General features: G+C 43.7%; 2 protein-coding genes and 1 long non-coding RNA gene across 6 annotated transcripts; 2 read left to right on the top strand and 1 right to left on the bottom strand.

Annotated features, from left to right (window-relative positions):
• Positions 1–1,069: 1,069 nt before the first annotated feature.
• LOC135495073 (uncharacterized protein K02A2.6-like) lies at positions 1,070–5,209 on the bottom strand. The gene has a single exon (XM_064783489.1). It carries the CDS (start codon positions 5,207–5,209, stop codon positions 1,070–1,072), a length of 4,140 nt encoding a protein of 1,379 aa, XP_064639559.1.
• A 6,776-nt stretch (positions 5,210–11,985) lies between these two features.
• On the top strand, positions 11,986–15,654 carry LOC135495071 (uncharacterized). Its single transcript, XM_064783487.1, has one exon. It carries the CDS (start codon positions 11,986–11,988, stop codon positions 15,652–15,654), a length of 3,669 nt encoding a protein of 1,222 aa, XP_064639557.1.
• Positions 15,655–19,128: 3,474 nt separating this feature from the next.
• LOC135494820 (uncharacterized) lies at positions 19,129–23,601 on the top strand. Of its 4 annotated transcripts, none has more exons than XR_010448465.1 (5): positions 19,129–19,311; positions 21,759–21,832; positions 22,692–22,766; positions 22,908–22,988; positions 23,527–23,601. It is a non-coding gene; the product is annotated as an uncharacterized LOC135494820 (long non-coding RNA). The 4 variants fall into 4 exon arrangements; XR_010448468.1 differs by having other exon boundaries at positions 22,908–23,011; positions 23,527–23,557; XR_010448466.1 differs by lacking the exon at positions 19,129–19,311 and adding an exon at positions 19,510–19,561.
• The last annotated feature ends 446 nt before the right edge of the window (positions 23,602–24,047 follow it).

Genomic DNA, 24,047 nt, shown 5'->3' with positions numbered 1-24,047 from the left:
GAAATCAACTAAGAAATAAAGTCATATTTAGACATTATTGTCGAGAAAATCGCAAAGCTGGCATCTTCCACCGTCAATATTTATTGTCACGTGCAGTAATCAATCTCCACACCGGAGAGTCGTTCTTTACCCAAGTCTTTCACCCCTGGCAGTAATGTGTGAGGAGGTGACCTATAACGATTGAAAATAAACAAAAATTACATCAAATTTCTCAATAGGGTCATTCCATTGGTGATTGATAATTATGACTCCAGCTCCTCCCTCTGGGAGCTGGAGTCAGTATTGTTTTCGCTCAGGTTTCTCGTACAATCACGTGACCTCTCCAACACTCGATAATGCATTCTTTTCGTCCACGTTTTATCCCAATCTTCGGCATGAACATGAAATCTAATAAGCGCAGTACTTAAATCAGATGTTTCTCTCGCCTTGAAAACATTCCTGGGTAAAATCCATTGAGATTAGTCGAGTTAATCTACTTTTTCCGTGCTTAAAATCTCTGCCGCTGAATTCTATAAATAGAAACTATTAACATCGCGGCAGTGTGGTTCCTATAATGTCGTGAGGGATTAATGCAGAGCCATTCCTGTAGAGCAGGTCACAGAACAGACAAGCTAATCGGTTCGCCATTACAACAACAAGGTTTATTATAAAACACGGAATATCAATATGCGAAACGACAGAACATTACATCCACCCCCTTTTGGATGAAAAGGTTTACGCTTAATAAGTCCAGACGCGGATGTTGGTATCAAAATAAAAACATAATCTCAAATTAAACACTTTTCCTGGAAGCGCAGAATAAACACAAGATTGTCTCTGACTCAAGAATTGTCCTTTTCTTGAATTTGAATGTTCTCGAAGTTATGAATTAGAACATGGCGCAAATAGCGAATCACTCTTCACTTAGTCCTTACACGGATAATGTCTTCATTACCAGAATAAAAGCACATCCATATCGAACTTGAAGTGTCCTATTTAGAACAAAATAAAAGTGCACTATATGAATATTGAAGGTCCACTACATGAATATAGAACAGTTCAAACACATAAAACTCAGAACAGGGTGTTCTTAACGAAGAACAAAGTCTTTGAATCTTGGGTTAGGCCTCTTCGATCGAGTTGATCTCCGGAGTGGTTGTGAGGTAGTCTCAGTCATCACAGGCAGTTTCTGGTTGGAGGTCTCAGGCTCAGAAATACCAGAAGGTGTCTCAGGTGCTATAGTAGGCGGAGCATCTGAGTCAGGAATCTCAACTTCCTCTTCCTGAATGTTTTCAAACAGGCTTTCAGGCACCCGTTTGAAAAACGTTAGGTTGCGAGTTATCTTTCGATCATCTCGCTCGGCTGTCAGCATATTACCATCTCGACGCGTTATCTTTAATGGATCTGGATCGAATGGCGGCGTTAGCTTGTTACGTTTCTGCTGACGAACTACAACGGTGTCTCCTTCGGCAATGTTGCTTTCAGTAGCGTTGCGTCTGCGATCTGCATACATTTTGATCTTCTGCTTGCGTTCATTGTCAGTGTCTCTCATTGACGATTGAGAACGAGTTTTCAACTCTGGGTTGAAATCGGCACATGGAAGCTGGGTTTTCATCCTACGACCATAGAGGGCTTCGAATGGCGAGACACCTGTTGTTGAATGTGGTGTCGCACGATACTGGCGTAGAAACTTCTGTAGTTCCTGCTTCCAATTGCGGCCTTCGATGTGTGCGGCTTGCACAGTCTTCGTGATGTTTCTCATGAAACGTTCTGCTTCACCGTTAGCTTGGGGATATAACGGAGTCACTCTGCGGTGTTGAAATCCGAGGTATTCAGCGAAACGTTTGAAATCATGGCTCGTGAACGGAGGTCCGTTGTCGGATTTCAAAATCGACACAACTCCGTGGCGTGACATAATGGCGTCTATCTTTGGTATGACTGTCTTTGCGGCGGTAGAAGCTATAACTTCAACCTCGGGGTAACGACTGTAGTCATCCATCATCACGAGTAGGTAGTCAGCGCTTGGGACTGGCAAAGGACCGTAAAAATCCACAGAGACTTCTTCCCAGGGACCATTCGGCAGCTTTGTCATGCGTAACGGCTCTGGTTTGCTGGCTCTTCCGGACGTAGCTTGGCAAGGCAGACAGTCCTTGACACATTCTTCAACCATGGCGTCGATGGACGGAAACCATACTTTTTCTCTCAGCAACATCTTCGTTTTGACGATGCCCTGATGACCAACGTGAGCAAGGTCAATGGCTCTTCTCTGCAGTGCGTCAGGCATTACCAGTCTTCTCCCTCGGAGGACGATACCATTATGAACGATCAGCTCATCTTGAAAACGTTTGAATGGCTTCAGGCACTCTTCATCTCGTCTCCAGTAGCCAGTTTCGATAGCTACTTTAAGCTTCTGCAGGGTATGGTCTCGTAAGGTTTCTGATTTTACTTCTTCGAGTTGCATGGCTTTTGGAACCGCATTGTCAATGACATAGTTGACGTAATCATCGACAAAGTTTGCTCTGTTCTGCTCATTGCCTACTACAGGATGGCGACTGCAAAAGTCGGCTGGGTTGGCTTCGTTCCTTCCAGGTCGATATTCCAACTTGTAGTTATACGGCGTTAGACGTAATCTCCATCGTTCAATCCGTAACGACATCGGCTTCTGGCTTTGGAATATTCCGATCAACGGTTTATGATCTGTGACCACGGTGAAAGGGGAAGTCGAACCGTATAAGTATAGGCGGAAGTGTTCTGTTGCCCAGACCACTGCGAGCATTTCTCTTTCTGTCTGCGAGTATCTCGTCTCAACGTCGGTGAGCGCGCGACTAGCGTACGAAACAACGCGACCTTCTTGCATCAGAATCGAGCCTAATCCGCGGGGCCCTGCGTCAACGATGAGTTCAGTTTTCTTACGCGGGTCATAGTACGACATGACCTTTGCTCCGGTGAGCGCAGTCTTCAAGTCTGTTAGCGCTTTTTCATGTTCCGCGTTCCACTGCCATTCTGTCTTATCATGCGTTAACTCTCTAAGGGGCGCTGTTATGCTAGCATACCATGGAATGAAGCGCGAGAGGTATTGGGCCATTCCGAGTAACGAACGTATTCCACTCTTGTCCGTCGGGGCAGGCGCATCTCTTATAGCTTCGATCTTCTTCACATCTGCGGTAACACCAGCGCTATTGAAGATATGACCGTAGAACTTCACTTCTGACTGATAGAAGTGACACTTGGGCATGTTGAGACGAATTCCGTATTCTTTCAGTCTCTCCATCACGGCTATCAAACTCTTGTCGTGTTCAGCTTTATCTTTGCCATGGATAATGATATCGTCAGAGATATTTCGACAGTTCGGTATGTCACTCAGAATTTCGGCGATTGCGTTCTGAAAGATTTCCGACGCGGCGTTTATCCCAAAGAAAAGACGTTTGTAGCGTCTAAGACCAAGATGGGTGGTGAACGTGGTGATAAAACGTGATTCCTTTGCAAGTTCTAGTTGATGATACGCGCTACTCAAATCTAGGGTACTGAACACAGTGGATCCGTTCAAATCCGTTACTAGATCATCAAGAGTCGGCATAAGATGTCTTTCACGTTTTATCGCTTTATTTGCCTCGCGCATGTCAACACAAATGCGAATTGCTCCTGATTTCTTGGGGACTGTAACTATGGGACTTATCCACGGTGTCGGACCATCGACTTTCTCTATAATGTCAAGTTCCTCTAGACGCTGTAGCTCTTTCTCTACATCTTTGCGGATATGGAAAGGTATGCGACGGTGAGGTTGCTGCTTCGGCTTGACGTCTTTATCAATGTGAAGTGTCACAGGTTCACGTTTGATCTTGCCTACACCAGAGAAGAGCTCTTTATACTTCTTCAGCGAGTCAGGAAGGGTCTTGGAGCTGGACGGATTGGGCCTCGTTTTCGATTTAACCTCATGTACGATCTTCAAGATTCCTAAATCCGACGCGGTCTTGAAACCAAGTAAATTCCCTCCTCCTTCAGTCACGTAGAACTTCGACCATTTGGTTTCGGACTTGTGACGTGCTGTGGCTCGGAACATTCCTTTCAGCAGTATGGGCGTCTTGCTACCATAGGGGAATACCTGTGTGTCAGCTGGAAGCAACGGGTCTATACCAGGTTGGGCTCGGCGAATAACGTTGAACGTCTTGGAGTCGACTAGGTTGACGGATGCTCCCGAATCTATCATCATGGGGACTCTGGCCATTTTTGGTTTCTTTCCGATTGTTATCGTACACAGCGTTGGGTTGTTGGACTTGGCAGCTTGGGTAAAGTAACAGTAGTCAGAATCTTCGTCAGCCTCTGTCATCAGGGTGTTAGCTCTGTTGGTCTTTGAACGGCACATCCTCCCGAAGTGTCCTATCTTCTTGCAACGATGGCACTCCTGACCATTGGCGGGACAATTACTACTGACTTTGTGGGGTCTCCCTCCACACTTACCACAGTTCTGGTCGTTGTGTTGCTGCTGGGGTCTGGTATCTCGACCATCGCGACGTCTGTCCTGGTCCGGCTTTGATTGTGACTGGAAACGACGTGTCTTCTGCTTAGGTCTGCTCTGTCTTTGGCTCCCTTTGCCTTGGCTCTTGTCTTTGGCTCTAATCTTGTTAACGGTTTGGTGTTGCGATTCTTCAAGCTTGGTTGCTTGGTGCTCACTCAATTCAAATGCGCGGCCAGTATCTAGAATTTTAGTTAAATTCATGTCTTCACGCAACGCTTTTCTGCGAAGTTGATGTGAATTAGTGCCGGTTATGATTTGAGCGCAAATCTCGCGGTCTACATTCGCGAAATCACATGTCTTGGCAAGTTTTCTCAAGCGAGTATGGTAGGCATCAAGCGTTTCATCCTTTGCTTGAGTACACTGTCTGAAGTTGTATACCTCGAATGCTACGTTCTTCTTGGGTAGAAAATGCGCAGTTAACTTAGCCTTAGCAGTATTATAGTCATCATCATCGCCTGTCTCTGTCAACGTGTCGAATATCTCATCTACATCAGGTCCTGCGTAATGTAGTAGCAATGCTCTCTTCCTTGTGGGATCAGTTAAACCTATTCCAACAAAGAGTCTCTCAAATCTAGCCAACCACCTTTCCCATCTGGGGCCAATAGCGGTAGGGTCAGTATGAGGATCAAATGAAGCAAAGTTAGGTAGAGATATCATCGGTTGAGGCGCAACAGCGGCAGCTGGGTCAGCAGGAGCTCGTACTGGTGATGGCATCTTGGCAACACGGTACTAATATTCTAAATATTATGAGCAAGACTGCTAGAAACTAGGGATATTATAATACTGCACAGTAAACGATAGTGTCGACATCTAACGGTAACACGCGGAAACGCATTCACACGGGCTACATACAGCGCGGCGAGATTTCTATTCTACATGAACGATTGCACGTACACATACATAGCGATAGCGCGTACATTACGCATATATTTCTCGCGGCGTGGTCACAGACTTTTTAAACCGTTAAATTCACAGTAATAACTGCACGCATTTTTCAAAATGTCCACTTCTACGGGTTCTTGGTATCTTACTTTAGCATCGAATATCCTCGTCGCCAGATATAATGTCGTGAGGGACTAATGCAGAGCCATTCCTGTAGAGCAGGTCACAGAACAGACAAGCTAATCGGTTCGCCATTACAACAACAAGGTTTATTATAAAACACGGAATATCAATATGCGAAACGACAGAACATTACAGTTCCCATTGTGCGCCCTCCCACTTCACACCATGTCAGGAAGTTTTACGGAGAGGGAGGGCGTGCGGTAAGAAGAATGGCCAAAATGACGTCACGTTTTCCTGGCAATGCCTCTTGCCAGACCAGTCAAGCATTGGGAAAGCATCTTTAATTCAGACAACGTTTGCAAACCTAGTTTTTGAATAATCATCACCAGAAAACGATCTTACATGTCTTAAGTCTCGTTAGGGAGTTTTTCCCAAATGTACGCGATGATGACGTGCCCCATCAACAGGACATAACATGAGACAAGACCACAATTGATTTTTTAAGCCTTTTAGCAGTTAAATTGTCAATGTTTGACCGCGACGCATCAAAGAATGCGTGGTGTTGTGAATCTGAAATTTAGATTATGTTATTCCGGACAGTCGGGCAAGTAAATGGTGAAAAATAAACTGGTGATTGACATCGGAAATTTTTTGATAATCGACAAATAAGACAGACTTTGATATTTCCACTCTTTTCAGCCAACTGGCAGAAAAATCTCAAAACACGCCCCCTATTACCAAATTAGCAAAATTCGAAATTATTTTTTTAATCAAATCATTTCTTTATATCTGCAGACTTGCCACAACAAATATTTTTTCAATACCTCTCCAAATATGTACTTGAGAGTAAAAAACATGCACTCGTCTAATAGATAGGCCTCGACCCTCCAACCTATGAATATTCATTAGTGGTCTTGTCTCACATCTATTTTAAAATGCGTTTCCAAAGTGAATGCATGAGGACAACCCATTTGTGTCGTATTTCACTAGAAACGCCCGATTCCCCTGATTCTGCAGGATGTTAAATCGGGCATTTTATTTCTTTAAATAAATCATAAGCGTCGCATTTGCTCCTAGCTCTGTTCACCATCCCAAATGGCAATATTGCCAATTGGGCCGGAAAATCACGAAAAATCCCAAATATTATACATTTCTTCCTGAATAATTCTTACAGAGACCATTCTCCCATGAAAGACAGTTGCTTACGCTATACAAAAATCAAAAAGAAATCGAGGGTCAACCATTGAACTTTTGAGATATGTTGAATTTTGCACAAATCAGCGAAAAACACACCAACTGGCACTGGACGGCATTTCAACACGGGGCCGACGCACATCCCAAGTTCAGTGTACACATACGTCGGCAACAACAGTATAAATGCGTAGTTTCTTGTTAGTCGCCTATTGAGTAGCGCTCTAGGTTTCAGAAACTCCCAAAAAACATGTCTTTGCCAAAACAACTGCTGAATCAGCGCTGACGTACTGTAAGGACCGAGAAATTAATGATTTTAGGAACTACGGTTAGGGCTTGGCCGCGCATGAATAACAAAAAAGACTCCCTAATGAGACCTTAGTATGCGTCCAGCAAAAGTACTGGACGCCATGTTTGTTTTAGCTGCCGTTGCTTGGGTTTATAGAAAAAGCGGAATCGGGATCTGGCATCAGGTTGGCATACTAAGATCGTTTTCTGGTGATGATTATTCAAAAACTAGGTTTGCAAACTCCACCAAACTTCTAAATCTTGTTTATTGAAAGTGTTTTAGGAGCTTGAAAACATTTTTAACCATATACACCCTATATTTTCGCGTTGGACGCCACTGGTCGCCACTGGACGCAAAATAGGATGACCCGTCTCGAGGGCCACCCAACGTCTGTTTTTTTATACGACCGCGTTCTTCGACGTCCTCTTTCACAAAAACATGTGAGGCAAGTTTGCGCGAGCGCCACCCACCGTCTGTTTTTTATACGACCGCGTTCTCCGACGTCCTCACAAAAAACATGCAAAAAAAACATGCAAGACAAGTTTGCGCGAGCGACGACCGCTTACAAAAACATGTGAAGACGTCTATTTGAGGTATGACCGCGTTCTCCGACGTCCTCTGTATTGTACCTCTGAGAGGGCCCCTATTCCCCTGGCGGTACGGTGCTGCCGCCTGTCTGTAGTATAACTAACTAATTTGATGTATGTTAAAAAGTCTGAACAAATATAGCACATGCTACATGCTTGACATTTAGTGAGTTAGTTTCTTTCTTCTAACTACCAAGTTTACGAGGCCTGGGGCGCAGTGTCACCCCTGAAATGACACATCTGGCTAACCCTGGCAGGACATGAACCAACGGTTATAAACTTTATTTCATGATTTTGGAGGACATCAGGTGTTTCTCGGGAATCGGCACCAGCAAATCCACTGATGGATGCAGGGCAGTAGAGTAGCATGCACTGTGTATGACTGAGTACATCATGTACATTGGTGCGTGAGAAAGATCAAGCATGCATTATTGAAAAATGAAAATCCTAGTGGCTGGCCACTCATTTACACGCAGGTACAGGGATTACTTAATTAAAAAAACGCCAAAAACACCCTGATCGTGTTGACTTTGGGCCTGATATTGGCCTACCAAGAGAGAACATTTTTATCAAAGGCCGTGGCGGACTCAAGATCACAGAGCCGTCTTTGATTCATAGAACTGTCACTGAGACGGAGCCAGACCTAGTAATTCTTGAACTCGGAACCAATGATCTATGTGATGCGAAATCGGAAGTGGATGTAAACATTTTGGCGGAACGTTTAGTTACACTTCCAAAGCATTGCCTGTTAAGGCTGTCGTGATATGCCTTGTGGTGGGGCGCCGCCGTCTTAGTCGAAACCAGAACATTTTTGAGAAATTTGAGGAATGGCGCCAGCTCTTTAAAGGCCATATTATATCAAGGTTTTTTGCCATTTTCTGCTGTAAGACGATTTCAAAAGTGTACCTAACACTTTATACAATACAGAAAACCAAATGCAATTAGCTCCATCCATTTTGAAGAAATAGCCAATTATGTGTTTGACAACTTGATTACCTAATCAGGCTAGCAACTGGCTTGTTAGAGCCAGGCGGCGGGTTCAGCAAAAGTTGTGATGTAGATCAGGTTATCTGTACATGTCATGCAATCATAAAAACAGGAGGGCCTTAATTAATTATGCACACCTGGAAGTAATGTGTTTCATTCACTATGGTGTATTCACTATGGTGTATGGTGTATTGTGTGGCTCCGAATTGTGTCAAGGAATCGAATGACGGATGGGACCCATTTTCATGAATTTCCAAAGCCAGTTGAACGAGAGAGGAGGAAGCTGTGGATTCGGAAGTGCAAACGTTTGGAGTGTTGGAAGCCTGGGCCTTCGGCCAAACTTTGCAGTGATCACTTTATCGATACGGATTATCACATGAAGCCGGATATCTGCATCCAACTGAAAAATGCCACTTGTTAAAAACAGCTGTTCCAACCATGTCAATTGCATTTAATGCCCGAGGCTGCTGAGGTCGGTTGTTATACATAATGTGTAGGCCCTATTGGGGCCTGTGATACCGCATAGTGTCTTCTTGTGTTCCAGCCATAGCAAGGTGACAGCGACACAGGTCAGTGTCAGTGACAGCCACTGTCAATGACAGATTATTGTCATCTGACATCTAGGCCTATCTAACGTTGCACGGCATTATATCGTCACGTCAAGATGATTGTGCATAATAACGTCACTTTTCAATAGTAGTTCAGCGTCATGACATAACTGGCGATACAACACTGACGAGGCGAAACAATATTGTGCAACATTAGTCTGTTCAAAAAGCATACATGTTATGCATCTGCAACCGTCTATCAATGTCTTCTTTGCTATATCGGCAGGTCTGCCATGCAAATTGATTAACCACAAATTCTAATCACTTTCGTCCGAATGATCACTCTCATTATGATCTAGTGATATTAATGGCTCGAACATGTACGGCTCAACGTTTAAATATCCTTCTGTATCGACCAAAACATCCTCAAATTCACTGCTCTCACTCTCTGAACTGTATGCGGAAGCCATCTTGCTTTGTTCTGACTGACCTGATCTACGTCATCAAAAAATCCCTAGCGGCCACATGTGGAACTAATCTAAAGTTGTGTGTGGTGGGAAATTCAAATAGTTTAAAATTTGAAAATTGAAATAACTAAATAATGACTTTATTATTAGAATTTTTTTAATGTCTGGGATCTTGTTTTTTTTAACCCTCAACATATTTCATGAGTATCAAGCATGTTTTCAAACCTTGATATATGGCCTTTAATATGAATATGATAAACATTCTGAGTATACCTAAACATAAATTCTTTTCAGGGACAATTAGTTCTTGATTTCATAATATGTGTTAGGATAGTGTTGTTTACATGCTATTATTACAAGCATTATTGTTGTTCACCTGTATGCATGCTTTACCATCGGGTCATTATATAGGTCACTCATTCATTGTTTATGTATACATTTTCCATGTTTTACTGTGGCCCTGTTGACATGTACTATTGAATGTGCGTACTAGGGGTAATGCATTTCTGTTTTAGGATAGTGTCTGGCGCATGGTGGGAGTGTGCGTGAGTGTGTCAAATGTGTCTGTGTTTTGATCATAGTACCATAATTTCCCTCTAAAATTTTGTAGTGTCCATCTCTGTTTGGCCATGGCAGATGAGGATGTTCGGCATCCCGGGAGGCAAGCTGGAATGGTATTGCGTGGCAGGGCATTGCCGGGGGCTGTGCCTGTATTACAGCCGAGACAGCAGGCACGTGCTGCAGAAGACAACGAGGAGCCACCACAGATAGTAAACCGACAACCGGTAGAAGATACTCGCCAAGGATGGATGACCTTGGATAAAATAGGGGGTATTTTTGGAACTGTTAAGAAGAAACTATCCGGTGTGTTCTCCGCTTTAAGTCTCGGGGATAGGACATCATATGAGCAAGTGTCCATGGACACAACATTGGTCAATCGAGGTCCACAGCCCATAACTTCGACACCACTCAGCCCTATTGCACGTTGTCCAGGGCGGAGAGCTTTGAATGCTCCTACCAGGCCCATAATGGTAGGGATAGATGAGGAGGAATATCATGATGCTAGACAACACCCAGACCCCCACTTTCGCCCAGTGCTTCGGGAAACAAGTGCGACACAGTGTGACCTAACTGCACCACAGCTGCAGGATCACTACATCCCAGCGATTCAGAGTAGCACCCAGGACAATCTCCCAAGACATCAGCCAAGTCCACAGGTATTCGATCAACTCCATGAACCTTCGGAGGCGAAAAGCGGAATGGATTCAGCAGTACCTCAGGTTGTCAATCATTACACCAACTGCTCTTTTGGCCCTGACGGACACACCAGCAGTAGCAACAGACGTCCAAAGATCCCAAAGTTCGACGATTCCAAGATTGATGTAGAAGCTTACATAGCAAATTTCAATGCAATAACAAGTGGATGGAGTGATGCGGACAAGCTGTCTGCTCTTCGTGAAAAGCTTGAGGGGCGTGCTGCCAAGATACTAGCAAATTTGGATCTATCCAGGACAGTGGTCACTTACCAAAGTTTAGTGCATACCTTGGAACAGCACTACGTGGGCGAAAGATCAGTCTGGATGACCAACATGCGTGATGTTAGGCGACAAGATGGCGAATCTTTGGACGACCTCGCGTTTCGAATTAGTCTGTATTCTAAACGTGCTTATGGAAAACTTCAACCAGACCTAGGGATCCACTTTTACCTGGCATTGCGTGACACACCCCTTGGCGATAAGCTGTACGCTTTCAAGGACAAATCTTTAGAAGTGATCGTCATGCACGCTAAGTCTTATGAGAATCATCTCTTGGCTACAAATCAGCCGGTAATTGACAGGCTTACCCCCACTCTTGTAGCCGCACTGGACGAGTCGGCTGTGTGGAACGGGGAATATTCCCAACCTAGTGGCCATAGTGGTCCTGGTAACTCAAGAGGACGTGGCAGAGGACGCGGAGGCTATAACCGTGGCGGTCGTGGAGATTACCGGAATTATATGTATGATGGGAATGATAGGCGCTTGAACACGGTGGATAAACGATGTCACGTGTGCCAGTCTCCTGACCACCTCTGGAGGGAATGTCAATATGTCAAGCGACATATGGATTCTACTTACGCCAACAATGGCAGTCCGGGATCCCAGGGTGTCTCACAGGGTGCACCAAACGTTGATCAGGGAAACCAATAGGCCATGTCCGTGAATTTGGAGCCGATGGACATGGTGAAGCCCAGCAACTAAATGTGGCAAAATGTGGCTCCGGAGTGTCGCGAGCGTTCATTGGGACTTATTTAAATGGTATGCCTGCTTGCTTTCTTCTAGATTCAGGTGCCTCGACTTCATTTCTTTCGTCAAGGGCATATTTCAGGATACCTAAGAAGTTTCGACCCCCGCTTCAAAAGCAGCAAGAAGATGTCCTCATGGCTGATGGCGAATCCAGGATGAATATCATGGGACAAGTGTCGATGCCTATTAGGATTCATGACACAAAATTTGTTGCAGATCTGTTGGTGACCAACATGAACGGATGTGATGGCATATGGGGAATAGACTTCATGTCCAGATTCCAATGCGATTTGAAGATGACATCCAATACCTACACTTTTGAGGGGCATGAATATCCCATGCATGGTAGTAAGCACCAACTTCTGCCGCATTCAGTGAGTCTAACAACCAGCTTAAAGCTACCACCTGGGGCAGAAGTAGCAGTGACAGCCAGGTTGAATAGTCCGTTTCGTGCTCGTGAAGAGGTGATGCTGGAACCGAATATTCACTTTGTACAGAAATACAATGTATTGCCAGCGAAGTCTGTCACCTACCAGTCTAGAAAACAATGTGCTACCCCAGTTCAACTTTTTAATCCCCTAGACCAGGAAATTATCATACCTAAGGGAATAGTAGTTGGCTATGCGTTTCCGGCGGAGACACTCAGCAAAAATGAAACATCATCATGCTGTCTTACTTCACCTTGTCCAGTTCTTGCCACCGAGTCCGCGGATAGTTCTGCCGTGAGACTGTTGGAAGAACTTGAAGATGACATCCCAGAACATCTGATGTCTCTCTATGAAAAGTCGAGTGGAGATTTGTCAGCCGAACAGAAGCAGAAGTTAGCTTCTCTCCTCATCCAGTACAAGACAACCTTCGCTGCTTCCTCAACGGAGCTTGGACGAACCAACTTGGTTGCCCACGAGATTAATACCGGGGATGCGAAGCCTTTTAGATTATGCTTGAAAAGACATGGTTGGGCAAAAGAGCGAGAAATCGACGCTGCAGTTGACGATGGGTTAAAGCGTGGAATAATGGAGGACGCGAACAGTCCTTGGGCCAGTGCTCCGGTGGTGGTGTCCAAAAAGGATGGCACAAGTAGATTTTGTATAGACTTTCGCCAATTGAACAGCATTACCAAGGCTGACAGCTTTCCGATTCCTCGCTTTGACGATTGTGTCGATTCACTCCATGGCAAGAAGTTCTTTTGTACGCTTGATCTTCAAGCTGGCTATTGGCAAGTGCCCCTAAAGTCTGAATCAGACAAAGAGAAGACCGCATTTTTGACCAAAAAGGGTTTATTTCAGTTTACTGTGCTACCATTTGGATTGTGTAATGCCCCGGCGACCTTTGAACGCCTCATGGAGAATGTCTTACGTGGATTGCAGTGGGAACGATGTCTTTTGTACCTTGATGACGTATTAATTTTCGGAGAAACATTTGAGGAAACCCTGCATAATTTGCAGAAAGTGCTAGAACGACTAGAGCATGCAAATTTGAAAATAAAGCCTAGCAAGTGTATTCTGTTCCAGTCATCGGTTGAGTATCTTGGACACCGCATATCAGAGAAAGGTCTCCAACCATTGGGTGATAAGATAGCCGCCATACAATCGTGGCCTACATTAGCTGGTGTACCACGTCAGAAACTAAGGACAGAAGTTAGGAAGTTCCTGGGCCTAGTCGGTTATTACAGGAGGTTCATTAGGAACATGAGCACTATTGCCGCCCCATTATACGAACTAACAAAAGCAAAGAGTGATTTGATTTGGACTGCAGATCATGAAGCTTCATTTCAGCGCTTGAAAGGTGCATTGATAACTGCACCGGTCTTGTCATTTCCTGACCTAAAGCAGGGTGATTTCATATTGGACACGGACGCATCCAATACAGGAGTTGGAGCAGTGCTTAGTCAACGACCGGAGGACAGGGAAACTGTCTTAGGCTATTTTTCTCGTTTACTATCTGACTCGGAACGTCAGTATTGTATTACTGAGCGGGAATTTCTTGGTGTCGTTAAAGCGGTGCAGCATTTTAAACCTTATCTTTATGGTCGAAGATTCCTGATTAGAACTGACAACTCGGCGGTCAGCCATATGCTCACCCTCACCGATGCCCAACCTCAGATCCAACGATGGCAACTTTTCCTGTCACAGTTCGTGTTTGACGTTGTCCACCGACCTGGTCGTAAGCACATTAACGCAGATGTCATGAGTCGTTTACCTTGTCAACAATGTGGGAGGACGGATGAAGCACCCTCTAATGTATCTAAATCTTATCCAAAGGGAAAGCCCAGAAAACTCCAGGCAAAAGAAAACACTGATATCCCCCCTTGTCAACATACCAAAGACACCGATGAGTCTATCGAAGAGACGGTTGACTGGCTCATGATGGATTGTGCGGCAGTGACTACCAGATCTCAGGCAGCAATACAAAGGGAACAACAGTCAATTCCAACTGACAAGCCTCCGCCCATCTCTATACTTGAAAATATTATAACACTTTCAGAAGTAGCCAACATTCAAGCATCCGACCCGGACATTGCACCCATTTTACAGCTCAAGAAAAATGGATCTGATTATCCTGATTACCGTTACATCTCTGGAGAGACCCTCAGTGTCAAAGCTTTACGGCAACACTGGAGACACTTGCTTGTGGAGGACGGCATACTTTTCAGGAGATTAGAGGTCCAAGGAAAGCCCGCCAGGAAGCAATTAGTATTACCGAGAACTGTGAGGTATCAAGTGTTGGAGAAATTACATTCTGATCCAGCTTCAGGACATCTTGGCATGCAAAAGACATTTGAACGGGTGAAAGCAAGATTTTATTGGGTCGGTTGGAGGCGTGATACCATGCGCTTTATTTCCCACTGTGAGCCATGCAACGTAATGAAACATCCACACAAGAAGCGTCGTGTCCCTTTAACCCAACAACTGTTTGGAGAGGCCTTTGAAAGAGTATCCGTAGACATAATCGGCCCTTTGAGACAGACTGTTCGAGGATTCAGCTGTGTACTTACAATGGAGGATAACTTCACGAAATGGGTGGAGGCAGCTCCTCTTAAGACAATGGAGACCACAGAAGTCTGCAACGCCATCATAAGAGAATTAATCTCTCGCTTTGGATGTATGTACCTCCTCCATAGTGACAGAGGACCCCAGTTTGTTTCACACCTCTATGCTTCTCTTCTTCAAAAACTAGGTGTTAACAAGAGCTTGACCACTCCTTACAATCCCAAGAGCAATGGCCGTGTGGAAAATTTTAATAAAATCCTTAAATCCATGATGAAAACGTATATTTATGACCACCGCGAATCTGTTGGAGACTGGGATTCGATGTTGCCTTTATTTCTCATGGCCTATAGATCCTCTGTAGATAATAGCACTGGAGAAACGCCACATTATATGTTGATGGCGAGGGAAATGAAAGTTCCACTGGATCTCCTGTACTCCAAACCATCCGAGTCTGAGGCCTCTGTGCCAGCTTACATCAGGCAGTTGGAGGAACGCTTTCACAAAGCCTATGCTCTTGCTCGCAACCATCTCAAGTTAGCTCAAAGAGTCCAAAAGAAACAATTTGAGCCATCTGATTTTATCTATAAGTCTATCAAACCGGGTGACTTCGTTTGGTACTTTAATCCCAGAAAGACATTTAAAGGGGATCGTCATCTACAATGGCGTGGACCGTACTTGGTGCAAGAGGTAGCTTCGGATTTCACTGTCACTATCCAGTTGGATCGAGAAGGTGGAACATATCGCACTCACGCTGACAAACTTCGTTTAGCCCATGGTGTAACTCTGGACAATTGGCGACCGACGTGCAAATAGACAGGAGGCTGAAAGCTCTTTTGCCCTGGCCAGTTAGACTAGAGATGGATTCTGCACGCTAGCTTATGAGTGCTCTGTTTGGCTTTTAACATTGTGCTTGTGTTTGCTTACTGACTGCGCATTTGATTGCATGCGAGTGTGAATGGTGTGTGAATCAGGTTGAGGTAATCCGGAAGCCTCATCCGTTTTGAATCGTTTCTGTGCCATATATTATTAGTGGCAGGTCAATGTGCATTCACTAGTACGGGATAGTGTTATGATAAGGCATGGGTGGTTGGACAGTGTAGGCCTAACTCGGTTTATATTTTTGGAGAATTTTTGATCTTTCTGTCAAATGTTATCACCTTTTTGTGCCATCACTTATGCCATTAGAGACTTTGTATATTTGTACCTCTGGTTTTGTAGTTAACAACTGTATTTCCTCTCTTCGTGCCAGTTCAGTGTCGGGTTTTATCCATGGTGCAATTCTGAGTGTGGATATTTCGAGGCTCATTATGAACATTCGTGACCTCTTGAGCAATGACTCTTTATTCAAGCACATTGCGGGGTCGACCGGATTGCTTTGCCGGCCGTGACCTACTGTTCCTGTGCGTGCACATCTCCACTGGATTGCTCAGCCAGCCGTGAATTTATTGGACTTTGTTTTTCGACTGTGTAGAATTTGAACATTGAACTGTATTTTCCACTGGCATTTTAACTTGCATTTACGGTATGTTTTATTTTTATTATGCATTTTTGATATAAATGTATGGGCCTAATTTTGACTTTTGTACCAGGGTACACGGGTAATTTGATAATTTTGTTTCTTTACGATTGCATTTGTATTCACCTGTGCTCTTCATCACAAAAACACAAAAACATGCAAGACAAGTTTGCGCGAGCGACGACCGCTTACAAAAACATGTGAAGACGTCTATTTGAGGCACGACCGCTTTCTTGGATCAGGGTTCGGAGAGCGCGATCGCTACTGGGAACCTTTTGGTCGCTCGTGGGACCCGCTTTGATGATCGCCGCCCAGACCCTCACGTGACCAATTCTCCATTTAAGATGCTGCTACTGCGCATGCGTTATCTATGTGTGGAGCATGGTCAGGCGGTGCATCAACATGACGGCAATCTTATTTGAATATTCTATTAATAGATAAATTTAACCCTTTCGTGGTATTTACGCGCTCAACTTGGCCAGGGTGAGATAGGGTGAGATGGATCGGGTTGCGCGACTGGGTCTTCGTCAGTGGGCGGGGGGCGCCGGGATCTGTGGTTTCTTGTGATCTTGAGCTGTTATTATTATGAACTACATGTAGACTACTATCTTCACTGTACTGCTGACATCAGGTTACTAGTATTATCGTGCTTGCCATCTTGTAGTAGGCCTATGGACTTTTCATTTAAGCACTAAAATTATTGAATTTTTCTCTGAAATCAGTTCCCAATTGATAAATAAAATTTGAACATTTTATTGAGCTGTTTCATGCACTGGCATTGGAGGAAGTTATTACTGCAAGCACTGGCTCACTGGCTGGCTGCCGGTCCCCATCCCGAGAAAAAGGTAGAGATTTCCGATTCCAAGATTAGATAGACAAAGTATGGAGAGATGACGACACCATCTGCTGTACAAAGTTGGGCGTCCACTACCATGTGGGGTGTCATCATCATCATCATCATCATAACTTGAGGCAGTACTCATCTGATATGGGCCTCGGGCATTCTGCTGTATCAAATGTATCCATGTATTGAAGATTCAGGGACCATCTCTAGGTAAATCTTTATAAAGATGCATCTTATGCTACTCCAAGGATGCAATACATTATTGGTCGATGGATGACAAAGAGGTCCTCTCGTTGTACAACGTCTAATCTTAAAGGGGGACTATAGGCAGGCGCAGGGGGGGGGGGGGTGAACTGGCCATCTTCAGGTGACTGATATACACAGTAAAGGGCACTGGGCCATGCATGTTATATTTATAGAACTGAATATATTCCTCGTAGTTTCGACATACTGTTAGATGAGAAAACCCCTATTGGCGACAGTTCAGATAACCAAGTCGATCGCTGCTGGGGACTCCCAGCATGTCTCCCGCTATGGTTTCAGTAATTGTTACCAATAATCAGTCAACACTCTTCAGATAAGCAAGTTGGTCGCTGCTGGGTATGCTTAATGTGTCTCCTCTTAGATAACAGTTATTATTGCCATGAATAAGTTACTACTGCTCAGATAACCAAGTTGATCGCTGCTGGGGACCCTCATCCTCGAAAATCCAGAGTCAGTCGTATCCTCCTTCCCTCGCACACGCTACTGAAGCTCGGTCATTAGTACTGAGTGTTGGCCTGGAGTTCAGGATGGGGGACCCTCGGCGTGTCTCCTTAAGGATTACAGTGATTATTGCCATGAATCAATAACTACTGCTCAGATAACCAAGTTGATCGCTGCTGGGGACCCTCAGTGTGTCTCCTTAAGGATAACAGTGATTACTGCCAATTATCTATCAAGACTATTCAGATAACCAAGTTGATCGCTGCTGGGGACCCTCAGTGTGTCTCCTCTCTCATAACAGTTTTATTGCCATGAATAAATCACTACTGCTCAGATAACCAAGTTGATCGCTGCTGGGACCTCTCAGTGTGTCTCCTTAAGGATAACAACGATTACTGTCAATTATCTATCAAGACTATCCAGATAACCAAGTTGATCGCTGCTGGGGACCCTCAGTGTGTCTTCTTAAGGATAACAGTGATTACTGCCAATTATCTATCAAGACTATTCAGATAACCAAGTTGGTCGCTGCTGGGGACCCTCAGTGTGTCTCCTTAAGGATAACAGTGATTACTGCCAATTATCTATCAAGACTATTCAGCGGATATAACCAAGTTGATCGCTGCTGGGGACCCTCAGTGTGTCTCCTTTAGGATAACAGTGATTACTGCAAATTATCTATCAAGACTATTCAGATAACCAAGTTGATCGCTGCTGGGCCCCTCAGTGTGTCTCCTTAAGGATAACAGTGATTACTGCAAATTATCTATCAAGATTATTCAGATAACCAAGTTGATCGCTGCTGGGCCCCTCAGTGTGTCTCCTTAGGATAACAGTGATTGCTTTCAGAGCCGTAGAATATCTGCCACTCGTACGGTTTTCTTATTGGAACCCTCAGCGTGTATCCGCTAAGATAGCAGTGATTACCGGTACAGTGAAATACGTCATCCGAACAGCAAAGACGAAGCAAAAACTGTCAAATGTGAGGTACTGTCAAATGTCAAAAAAAATTATTGTACAAGAAAAGTTACATAATTAATAGCACAGTACAAGAAACTTTACATACACGGACATGTAATATGCGTAAAGTACCGACATGATGTATCTGTTAGTCGTCACAATCAACTCAATCAGCTTTGAGAAATGCGGGGGGAAAAGCCCATAATTCTTTATAAACCCTCAAAGAAGCCTTGGCAAACCCATGTTAGGGCACTAACATTGGAATGGCCAAGACGGGGTCAGTCGTTCTCCGCGAGAGGGCGTACTTTACAAATTAACGACGATTTCCCTTGCGTTTGGACACTGTCTTGTCGCTGCTTTTCGTGCTTTTGCCGCGGTTATACTAGCATGAGTAGTTTGTTCCGAAATACTAGCGTTGGGATTGCTGTTCGCCATCATGCAATCGGTAAATATTATTTGCTTTACGGTCTGGATGATTTAGGGAAAAGTATTGTAGAAGACGAACAAGTTTTTTTCGTTGATTCTGTGAGAAAAAGACGCTTACTCGTAGGCCTACCGCCCGGTACCACAGTGACAGAGTACAGACCATCATTCATGCAATCGATGCATGGCGTGTGTGTCATTGACACTGTCGAGTGTGTGCAGACTTAAGACTGCAGTCTAGGCGTTCAGGCTACAGGCTTCATCATGTCTGTGTATGTGTAAGCCTAGTGTCACTCTCAGCTCAGTCTTACTCTCTGTGGAGTGTGCGTCCATCATGATATTGTATTGCCAACGGTAGTTGATAAAGCTTGGAATCAATGAAACCTTGGAACCAGTGATAAACCTTGGAATCAGTCCTAAAAATGCATAAAAACATGAAATAATGCCATTCGAACCTAACGTGGTTACGAATCAACATTTGGAGCTTATTCTTACATGATCAGATCGGAATTTTATGGTAATTTAGAAATCTGTCGCATATCCGATTCAATAGTCTATATTTTAGAACAACCCAGTTGTACCTCGCCTCCAGTGTACAGTACTGATCTCCCAAATATGGGAAGACACGCCCACCACACACCCATAATATGGACCAATAGCGCTCCTCTTATAAATACGCCACCACCACGCGGGGCCTATTTGAACTACGGATCGTCTGTTCATACAGGGTGATACAGAGAAAATTGGGGGCCTGTCATGCATTATGCATGGATAAGGTTGACGACTATGTCTAGGCCTAATTGTCTATGATTGACTGATATTTTATAACAAACGATGAATAAAAGAAGCCTAGTCATGTATGTTTATTACCGAAGTTTGCGGATGAAAATTTCCTTCGCCGTGAGCGATTTCTTACATCTTCCAGTACGCATCGAGGGATGCAGAGATCTTTGTGACGTCACCAGTTCTAAGCGGTTTTTTTTATTCACGTGTGTGTTTGTCCTATGATCTCGTGCATCTAGTACCGAGCATAATACTTTATCGTCTATGGAATACAAAACAATCATAAAAACTAATTTTTGCTTCCATTGAAGAGAAATAAAATATTTTAACGACCACAGCGCATTGCCAATTGATGACGTCATCCTCCACATTAAAAATGTTGGCTTCTGAACTAACTGGCAAATTGCTATCAATAAAGTCAGCTGGGACGAGACTGTCAGTTGGGAGGGTATAAATCGTGGAAGGAACGCACCCGATTTCCCGCGCTATTTGCACAGTGATTCCATGGTTTACATTGAATATTCCAAGGTTTATCAGTGTTTCCAAGGTTTCACTAATTCCATACTTTATCAACTACCATTGCCAACACGTCATGGAGTGCATATCGGTACTATAGATCCATGCACTTCATTGGGACCAACGTTTACGAAAACGTCGCGTTTCGTCACGTTACAGTAATGTAAAATGCATGGTGAAGTGACGACAGCCAACACTACGTCATGTAAACGTTGTTCCCAATCTAGTGCATGAATCTATAGGCCTAGGTCTATATTATATATCACCACTTAGGAAATAGACGTATTCGAAGAAGACGGAATCGGTGCCAAAACAAATCGAATGCGCACACTCGGAATACGTCAGAAGGCCTAGTAAGCCGACTTCGGACAGTGCCTAGAGAGACACGGCGATCCTTTGTTCAAGGGTCAGTGCAAACTTCTTCGAATTCGTCTTATCAACGTAATGACGTAACTGGTGAAATAACGAGGCGTAGACCTAGTGGTGAAACAATATTGCGCAATGTTATTTTGGTAGAAGGTTGTGGCAGTGAAGGGACTGTGTGCATGCACTTGAGCGAGGGAGTGTGTTCATCCAGATAGGCCTGTTTGAAGAAGAGGAATCGGCTCCAAAACAATTTAAACAATGAGTGCGCACACCCAGAACATGTCACTCGTCAGAAGGCCTTAGCTGACTTTGGACAATGCCTAGGGACACCACGCTCTGGTCAGCACCAAAACAAACTTCTTCGAATTCGTCTATTTATAGGACCTTTGCAGTATTGCCAGATACGCCGGCACCACCTAGGGTCGCCAAAACAAACCATGTTTACAATAGATCTTCACAGAAAAGGATGCACATTGGCTCGAGACGACATTCGAAAGTCGGTCAGCGGGTAGCACGTGTGCACAGCATGATGCACTGTCAAGATTTTTTACAATTTGTAATACAATTTTTTAAAGGATATTTGATTGACGGGGTGCAATAGCATCGGCCAGCATCACCATGGCAATGACGGCATGAAAGAGGCTTGGCATCTCCAGCACATATCGTTTAAGATATGTTTCAAATCAGTTGCAAAAATTTTTTCTACCACTTTACATGTATTTCTTTTTGTTTTGTAAATATGATTGCATCGCCATCGGGATACCAAATCTTGGTAACTCATGTTTTTTAAATGTGGCATTGCAGGCCCTCCGTGCCACCCCTGGGGTTTTTAATGCCACTCGTGCCCACACTCAAGTGTTTTGAAGAATGTAAAATCCGTAAGTATTTACTAAAATTTTAATACAGCCTTTTATTTTACAATAAAATACTGTTACTACTGTTGTCCATTCATGATAAAATGTCCGCATCGTTTTTGGGCTATGGATGATGGAGTGTAAACGCGTGGACTGGATGGTCAAACTTTTTCAATACAAATTTTTGATTTAATTGATCTGTCATCGCTTGGAATTGAAAGTCATAGCATCGGTCGTTTTTTTTAAAAAACTGCTTGTCATTTTTTGGCATGTGTTATTTGACCCTTTATGTCCTAACCGGCCGATATCCGGCCACTGATTTTTGTCTAGTTTCCTAGCCTAGCTGCCTGCCAGTACGTACCTAATCTCAAGCAACACCATCGCCATCATGAAACTTAGGCTGGTTTTCGGGCGGTTTAGGGATATGCAATATACTTGTTTTCATCCGTTTGATGAAATAATACTAGTGAAATTAATTAGCTGTCTTGTACATGGGGGGGGGGGGGGGGGGAATTTGGAGGTCGTTTGGGGTGAAAATTGCTGAAATACTTGGAAACACTAAAAAAATTCAAGGATTTAAAGAGTTAAAACAGAATAAAAATCTTTTTTTCATCTGACTCTGAGTTGGGCTTTGTGCTAGGTCAAACTTCTTTTCTGAAAATTCATACATGTATGATGAAGTTCAACTTCATACACAAGCTCAGCTCCTGCATCATTCAGTCCATAAAGCTTTTTACTTCTCGTGCTACAGGTATGTAAAGGCAAAAAAGGTTTGACTGTCATTGTCTGCACTTGGACAGCCGCAGAAACGTTTCTTATGTCTTTATGATGAATATGATTGTCGAAATGTTTTCAAAGGATTCAAATTGTTATTTTTTTGCAGAGTGTGTGATAAACATGTGTAAAGAAACCTTTCGTAAGAAGCCAGAAGAGCTTTACAACAATCTTGGACTGGGAGGTAAGAAACATGCAATTTTTAAATTGCCTTTTAACCATTCATGTCTTCTCCATCAGTTCATCTTCCGACTTCGTCATGGACAATTTGCACAGCAAACAGCAATTTGATACCTTTCATTTGACAAATGTTATGTTATTTCAGATGGAGGCCATCATAAACTTCTTGTAGGATGAGTTGCCGCAGACAGAGATGAAAACCATGATGAATGTCCGTGAGCCAGAGGTGGGTCTGAAATTTGACAAATGGTCAGCCTTATTGATGGTATCTCTCCATGAAAGTACAGCACATGACAGGCGAGAAACTTGAAGCGAATTGGGTTAAACTGACCGGCTGCAACCAAATACAGTGCCTAGAGATGATTTTGAATCACTTCATGCATTATCCTGTGGATAGTCATGAAACAATAAAAGACCTACGTACAGAGATGGGTACATTTTCAGGCATATGGAATAATTTGTGCTCAGAGGAACGCAGTGGCACAACGTTTGAGCATCAACATTGTGATCGGGAGGTCCTGGCTTCGATACCCGGCATGTGCCACGTTGTAACTCTTACCTTCTGGATAGGCTGGGTAATGAAAGCTCTTTTAAAGCGCCATATAAAACTCCTTGTTATTATCGTTATTTGGGCTGATTTTGTTGGGAAACACGAAAATATGTCACTTGATTGTCCACTGCATTCTTATTATACACTTAATTTGTTATCAAAGTAAAGCATTATCATCACATCATAGATGAAATTTTATAATTTGATTTTCCAGGCTATGATTTGTTTAGTACAACAATGCGAGGGTCTTAACAAAATTGAGGCGGAAATATTCTTGAGGCAGTGTCGGTGCATGGAAGAAACGGAAACATTGGATTAAGAATTTATTTCATAGTGAATTACACAGTCACAAATGGATTACACACGTTCTGGATTAGACTAGTTTCTGCTGCAACTGACATTTTTGCAGGTGCCCACTCGTAGGCGATTCCTTGATGTCTTCCTTGGATTTTACATGATATTATGTCATTTTCGCCAACATCGGGTTTTGGCGCCAAGACGTTTGTTCCTAGAACAGTTGATTTGAATGCCGAATGTGGTCAGTTTTAATTTATATCGCAGGTGTCTACCCAAACAATTTTAGATGCTTTCTGCTGAATCTTCTATTACTACTGTTTTTACTGGGGTTTCATCGATGTTTTTTGGTGGAGTGTGTCTCTATAGTAATAGGCAGCTTGTTATGCGTAAAGCATTGCGGAGGCATTATGTTTTACCAATGTCCGTCAGCCGGTAGGC

Source organism: Lineus longissimus, chromosome 10 (genome assembly GCF_910592395.1).
Source record: "Lineus longissimus chromosome 10, tnLinLong1.2, whole genome shotgun sequence".
Lineage (NCBI taxonomy): Eukaryota > Metazoa > Nemertea > Pilidiophora > Heteronemertea > Lineidae > Lineus > Lineus longissimus.
Note: the sequence above shows the minus strand (reverse complement) of the source record. Positions and strands in the feature narration are given on the sequence as shown.

What these genes read in the sequence shown, in the direction of transcription:
- LOC135495073 (XM_064783489.1), bottom strand. Translation starts at nt 5,209, where the DNA reads ATGCCATCACCAGTACGAGCTCCTGCTGACCCAGCTGCCGCTGTTGCG.
- LOC135495071 (XM_064783487.1), top strand. Translation starts at nt 11,986, where the DNA reads ATGGCTGATGGCGAATCCAGGATGAATATCATGGGACAAGTGTCGATG.